General features: G+C 46.3%; 1 protein-coding gene across 2 annotated transcripts in view; it reads right to left on the bottom strand.

Moving 5' to 3' along the window:
- The window catches only part of LOC130516284 (exostosin-1), a 120040-nt gene that overhangs the window by 1353 nt on the left and 111187 nt on the right, over nt 1–7500 (bottom strand). Inside the window, exons 11-12 of one of the 2 annotated variants that reach the window (XM_057017251.1) lie at nt 3373–3533; nt 2395–2566 (exon numbers count right to left, since the gene is read on the bottom strand). In XM_057017251.1, coding sequence (XP_056873231.1) covers nt 2395–2566; nt 3373–3533 — 333 coding nt within the window. Of the gene's footprint in view, nt 1–2394; nt 2567–3372; nt 3534–7500 lie in introns of those variants that run through there. The other variant, XM_057017252.1, reaches the window with a different exon arrangement.

Here is a 7500-nt window from a genome sequence, read left to right as displayed (position 1 = left end):
CAGCTGCCTGCACAATGGAGACATTGATCACTGGGCACATTCTGCCGACTCATCGTCCTGCCTGTGGTCAGGCAATCAATCAGACCCCGACAAAGGACTGGCCCCCACGAAACACAGGCCACACACACACGCATGCACACACACCAGGTGTATACGCTGCATGCATCTGACAAAGGAAAGGTCAGAAGGTTCTCCAGAGTGACCCAACATCAGGTGATGAATGACAGAACGGTAACAAGGCCTTTAAATGACGGCCAAACCTCCTTCAAGGTGCCCAGGATGTGTTCAACAGTAAAGCTTTCACAATATTTATTTCTCTGATCAATTATAAACCCATGATGAGAATACTTTTAGAATCAAATGACACAAATTTAGCATTAAAAAAAGACAATAGTGGCTTTTGTTGCTTTAACGAGGCTGCATATTCCAAGACTGTAGGGGGGCAATAATATTCAACATTTTTAGCATTTTCCCCATCCGACTATATGCAAATATCATCAATAAATTGATGATATTTATTGGTTGGTATCAGGTAAGCATCAGTTCTCTACAACCCTGGTTTCTTTCCCTCCTTCAGCAGTAAATGTAGATCAAACCACCGTCCATCGTTAGTCAGACTGTCACATGACCTGATGATGTCTGACTTTTGAAACTGCTATTATTGCTAGAATAATCAGCTGGTAAAATAATCAGATGGTAGAATAATCAGCTGGTAGAATAATCAGATGGTAGAATAATCAGCTGGTTAAATAATCAGCTGGTAAAATAATCAGATGGTAGAATAATCAGCTGGTAGAATAATCAGCTGGTAAAATAATCAGATGGTAAAATAATCAGCTGGTAGAATAATCAGCAGGTAGAATAATCAGCAGGTAGAATAATCAGCTGGTTAAATAATCAGCTGGTAGAATAATCAGCTGGTTGAATAATCAGCTGGTAGAATAATCAGATGGTAGAATAATCAGCTGGTAAAATAATCAGCTGGTTGAATAATCAGCAGGTAGAATAATCAGCTGGTAAAATAATCAGCTGGTAAAATAATCAGATGGTTGAATAATCAGCTGGTAAAATAATCAGCTGGTAAAATAATCAGCTGGTTGAATAATCAGCAGGTAGAATAATCAGCTGGTTGAATAATCAGCTGGTAGAATAATCAGATGGTAGATAATCAGCTGGTAAAATAATCAGCTGGTTGAATAATCAGCAGGTAGAATAATCAGCTGGTTGAATAATCAGCTGGTTGAATAATCAGCTGGTAAAATAATCAGATGGTTGAATAATCAGCAGGTAGAATAATCAGCTGGTAGAATAATCAGCTGGTTGAATAATCAGCTGGTAAAATAATCAGCTGGTAGAATAATCAGCTGATAGAATAATCAGCAGGTAGAATAATCAGATGGTAGAATAATCAGCTGGTAAAATAATCAGATGGTAGAATAATCAGATGGTTGAATAATCAGCTGGTAAAATAATCAGATGGTAAAATAATCAGCTGGTAGAATAATCAGCTGGTAAAATAATCAGCTGGTAAAATAATCAGCTGGTTGAATAATCAGCTGGTTGAATAATCAGCAGGTAGAATAATCAGATGGTAGAATAATCAGCTGGTTGAATAATCAGATGGTTGAATAATCAGCAGGTAGAATAATCAGCTGGTGAATAATCAGCTGGTAGAATAATCAGATGGTAGAATAATCAGCTGGTTAAATAATCAGCTGGTAAAATAATCAGATGGTAGAATAATCAGCTGGTAGAATAATCAGCTGGTAAAATAATCAGATGGTAAAATAATCAGATGGTAAAATAATCAGCTGGTAGAATAATCAGCAGGTATAATAATCAGCTGGTAGAATAATCAGCTGGTGAATAATCAGCTGGTGAATAATCAGCTGGTGAATAATCAGCTGGTTGAATAATCAGCTGGTGAATAATCAGCTGGTTGAATAATCAGCTGGTAGAATAATCAGATGGTAGAATAATCAGCTGGTAAAATAATCAGCTGGTTGAATAATCAGCAGGTAGAATAATCAGCTGGTAAAATAATCAGCTGGTAGAATAATCAGCTGTTGAATAATCAGCAGGTAGAATAATCAGCAGGTAGAATAATCAGCTGGTTGAATAATCAGCAGGTAGAATAATCAGATGGTTGAATAATCAGCTGGTAGAATAATCAGATGGTTGAATAATCAGCTGGTAGAATAATCAGCTGGTAGAATAATCAGCAGGTAGAATAATCAGCAGGTAGAATAATCAGCAGGTAGAATAATCAGATGGTTGAATAATCAGCTGGTAGAATAATCAGCAGGTAGAATAATCAGCAGTAGAATAATCAGCTGGTAGAATAATCAGATGGTTGAATAATCAGCTGGTTGAATAATCAGCTGGTTGGCTCACCTGCGTCATCAGCGTTTCCTTGTACTGCTTTTTCTGCGTGACTTTGATTGGCGGCTGCCTGGTCACCGCCGAGACCAGGAAGTTCATGAGGATGTCTTCGCAGTTGGCCATGTGGTCCACCGTGCTGAGGATGGTGCTCGGGACATAGTGGGTGAACAGGAAGTGGTAATACCTGGCATATAAGACATTAACACTGCTAAATGTTGCCGCCACATGAAGGTAGAACGTGCACGTTCACAGCAGCACCATCACATCACAACCGAGAGGAGTTGATTATTTCTTTGACCGACCTCATGCTGTGCATCAAAAGCAGGTGCTAATTTTATATGTCCTTTTATTTGTCGTACTTGTGCCAGGAGCATGCACGTGCAATCAACTTAAATATTCAAATGTATTCCAACTGCGTTTTTAAGTTCTGCCCGACTTTAGCGCAGATTCAACAGCACGTCACCAGTGACATTTTGCTGGCCGGCGCCACTTTGTTTGACGGCGGCGCTTTTTTGACGGCGGCGCTTTGACTCGCACGTTGTGGCGGTGACATTTGAGAGTTGAAATCACAAAAGAACTAAAGCGCTGAGTTGAGTGCCCCTGACAAAGGCCCAGGCCAGAGCTGTTTATCTGCACAACAAGATGCTTCAAAGCTCCTTTTATCCGCTGGATTCGCCGCTCGGCTAATTCGGCACTTTGTGGCGCTCAGTCCTCAGTTTGCTCCATTTTATGGATGTGCGGAGGAATATGTATTACTTGGTTTCCTGGTTTCTCCCATTACTCCTCCAAAGAATAATGGCTGGGGAAGATGGTTTTCAGACTGTGGATCAGGAACGAATTCATTTGTGAAGTCGAAATGATCAAAACGCTGTTGCACCAGTTTAGAGCCATTTAAACAAACGTCAGCAGATTCAATGGAGCTTCATGATGTAATCAGGTCAGATCAAGCCAAGAAATGTTCAGTTCTTTCAATGAAATGGTTTTTTCCACCTGTGGTAGAACGCTGCTCCTGTCAGGACCATGGAATAGTCATTGGTCCACTTCGAGGTGTAGCCCCACCGGGACCGGGATGGGTCCCAGTAGTGGCTCCTGGCTGGATAACCAACAATACGCTCTGGAAAACTTTGCCACACGATGAAAGCAAAGTCCACCTGCAGAGGAGAAATGAAAGAAAGCAACGGGAGAGATGAGCAGCCAACTCAAGACGGAGAAGAGGCGGAGACGGAGGGCGAAGAAGAGGAAGAATTCAGACGATGTTATTAAGTTCTAAACAGATCAACTCAATTTGAACTGACATTTAACCTGCTGAAATAGGAACGTCTTCGTCTCCCCTCAGTGTTTAGAGAGACCAGAGACAAGATCCTCTCCTGTTCCACCAGAGACCAGATCCTCTCCTGCTCCACCAGAGACCAGATCCTCTCCTGCTCCACCAGAGACCAGATCCTCTCCTGCTCCAGGAGAGACCAGATCCTCTCCTGTTCCACCAGAGACCAGATCCTCTCCTGCTCCACCAGAGACCAGATCCTCTCCTGCCCCACCAGAGACCAGATCCTCTCCTGCCCCACCAGAGACCAGATCCTCTCCTGCTCCGCTGTTGCCCCCCGGGCGCCGTAGAATGGCAGCCTCCTGCTACGTGCACGTGCTCCATGTAAGTATGAGTTAAATGACTTAAATAACTCTGTGTGTCTGCATATGGGACAGATAAAAACGGTCTTCTTCTACTTTCTAATTTAAATACGGGTGGATGAGCGACCGCTCAAGCTGCACATCTGCTCCCGACCCTCTCCTCCAGCACATCTGCTCCCGACCCTCTCCTCCACCAGGTTTCACAGAAGAAGAGAAGAACTCTGCCCTTGAAAGAGCTCCAGCTACTTGAGAAAATGCCTCTTTTGAATTCCAAAAACACCACTGAGACTAAGGGGATCAGCTCATAATGGATACTTGGTAGCACTCACAGATGGACGCGCACGTGCACACCAGGGGGGAGTCGGGGGGGATGAATTATCAGAGTGGTGGAGGTAGAGACGGGGGGGGGGGCATGGGTAGAGACGGGGGGCATGGGTAGAGACGGGGGGGCATGGGTAGAGACGGGGGGGCATGGGAAGAGACGGGGGGGCATGGGTAGAGACGGGGGGGCATGGGAAGAGACGGGGGGGCATGGGTAGAGACGGGGGGGCATGGGAAGAGACGGGGGGGCATGGGTAGAGACGGGGGGGTATGGGAAGAGACGGGGGGGCATGGGTAGAGACGGGGGGGCATGGGTAGAGACGGGGGGGGCATGGATCGCATCTGCAATGACTGTAAAGTGTCAAAGGCAAGAGAAAGGTTGGAGCTGCCATTGGTATGATGACGAGAGAGGGTGTGTGTGTGTGGGGGTGTGTGTGTGTGTGGGGGGGTGGGGGTGGGTGTGGGGGTGGGGGTGTGGGGGGGTGTGGGGGGGTGTGGGGGGGTGTGAGGGGGGGTGGGGTGAGCATTGTCAGGTGTCTCCACAGGAATGGATAAATGACATCATGTAAATATCTAATGTGAAATAAATGTGTTTTTTTACATCTGACGTTCTAAAATCCTCTTTGATCACGAGGAGCTCGTTTGGATGTGAGACTGTTGTTGTTTGTGGGTAAAGACTTGGTTTTACGGTTCAGCTCAGAATTGGGTTTCGCCTCGGGTCAAGGTCAGACTCGGTTAGGGTCAGGGTCAGGGTCAGGGTCAGGGTTAGGGTTAGGGTCAGGGTGTTAACCTTAAGGATGGTTAGGGTTAGGGTTAGGGTCAGGGTGTTAACCTTAAGGATGGTTAGGGTTAGGGTTAGGGTCAGGGTGTTAACCTTAAGGATGGTTAGGGTTAGGGTTAGGGTTAGGGTGTTAACCTTAAGGATGGTTAGGGTTAGGGTTAGGGTGTTAACCTTAAGGATGGTTAGGGTTAGGGTTAGGGTGTTAACCTTCAGGATGGTTAGGGTCAGGGTCAGGGTTAGGGTTAGGGTTAGGGTTAGGGTTAGGGTGTTAACCTTAAGGATGGTTAGGGTTAGGGTTAGGGTTAGGGTCAGGGTCAGGGTTAGGGTTAGGTTAGGGTTAGGGTGTTAACCTTAAGGATGGTTAGGGTTAGGGTTAGGGTTAGGGTGTTAACCTTAAGGATGGTTAGGGTTAGGGTTAGGGTTAGGGTTAGGATGTTAACCTTAAGGATGGTTAGGGTTAGGGTTAGGGTTAGGGTGTTAACCTTAAGGATGGTTAGGGTTAGGGTTAGGGTTAGGGTTAGGGTGTTAACCTTAAGGACGGTTAGGGTTAGGGTTAGGGTGTTAACCTTAAGGATGGTTAGGGTTAGGGTTAGGGTTAGGATGTTAACCTTAAGGATGGTTAGGGTTAAAGAGCTGGCTAACCCATCATGCATCTCAAAGTCCCCATGAAGATAGAAAAACAAGGATGTGTGAGTGTTACAGACCTGATCGGTGGCACTTCCAATCTGTTCATCTCAATTCTGACTTAAAAGACCTGAAACCTCCAGAGTCAAAAATCAGTCTGTGCCTGTGTGGAACAAATTCCATAAATTGGTTGGTGAGTGGAGTTAATCCAACAATATCGAGCGCATGTCCACAAGTGGAGAGATGAGAAGCCGTTTCTGCCCCCCCCCCCCCCCCCCCCGTGGTCTGTTCCTCTCTGCTTTGATCTATTTTCATCTTTTTCTCCGCCTCTCTGTCAAGTGCTGCTGCTGTGGCGTCTTCTCTTCTTCTCTCCTTCCGGGCGGCGACGGCAGGAAAACCCGAGTGTGTTTTCTGTGTTTTTCTTGACCACTGCGACTTTGATCAGGTTTGAGTGGAGGGCTCAGCGTGATCAGGTGACCAGCTCGGCGTGATCAGGTGACCAGCTGAGCCATATCGGTCCAGTCTCAGGCCACTGTGGCCACTGTGGATTTGAGATTGAAACATTCCCAGCAGGTGCTTCCAAGTGGCCCGGACAGACATTAAAGTGTTCCCCAACATTTAAAATCGTTCTGAAATACTCGTCTTTTGGTCGTAGATGGAATTGTTTACATGCTTTAAATGGATTCACACGGTCGTAGATTGTTTATTAAAAGAACTTTTTACCCTTTGTGCCCACATTTGGTCCCACGGAGCCCACATTTGGTCCCACGGAGCCCACATTTGGTACCACGGAGCCCACATTTGGTCCAGCGGAGCCCACATTTGGTCCCACGGAGCCCACATTTGGTCCCACGGAGCTCACATTTGGTCCCACGGAGCCCACATTTGGTACCACGGAGCCCACATTTGGTCCCACGGAGCCCACATTTGGTCCCACGGAGCCCACATTTGGTCCCACGGAGCTCACATTTGGTCCCACGGAGCCCACATTTGGTACCACGGAGCCCACATTTGGTCCCACGGAGCCCACATTTGGTCCCACGGAGCTCACATTTGGTCCCACGGAGCCCACATTTGGTCCACAGAGCCCACATTTGGTCCCACGGAGCCCACATTTGGTCCACAGAGCCCACATTTGGTCCCACGGAGCCCACATTTGGTCCACAGAGCCCACATTTGGTCCCACGGAGCCCACATTTGGTCCCACGGAGCCCACATTTGGTCCACAGAGCCCACATTTGGTCCACAGAGCCCACATTTGACAGACATTTCATCCACCATATTGAAAATGTCTGCGAGAGGACAACCCCCAGCGGACGCTAGCGTACGCCTCCGTCCTCTCATTCTGTCCACCAGTCGGCTCCTGTCCTCTAATCGCTCAGATATCTAATGAGGTGAAACAATGTTACGATAACATTAGCACGGCCATTCATCCGCTGAGGTATTTTAATATAAAACGTCCTATTAAATTTTAATGTTGTGCGTTGCACATTTGCTCTTACTTGGAATTGTTCATCTCCTTTCAGTAAAAACTCTGGCGTAGTAAAAAGGCCGATTAGACAAACGTGTTAGCAAGCGCGGCCAAGATTGGTGCTGGCTGGAGTTGTCTTCCTGGGTTAGAAAAGTCCCCACAAGCCCAGTAAAGTTTGCTTGGACAAACTGGATTTTACTGCTGGTGCAAATTGCAAAGCAATAAAAAGTCATTGGGGGAGAAAAATCGGCAACTCTTCATGTTTTCCTGTGACGTTGGCTGGGTTATTGTGGTT

Source organism: Takifugu flavidus, chromosome 19 (genome assembly GCF_003711565.1).
Source record: "Takifugu flavidus isolate HTHZ2018 chromosome 19, ASM371156v2, whole genome shotgun sequence".
Taxonomy (NCBI): domain Eukaryota; kingdom Metazoa; phylum Chordata; class Actinopteri; order Tetraodontiformes; family Tetraodontidae; genus Takifugu; species Takifugu flavidus.
This window is presented reverse-complemented; position numbering and strand designations above follow the sequence as displayed.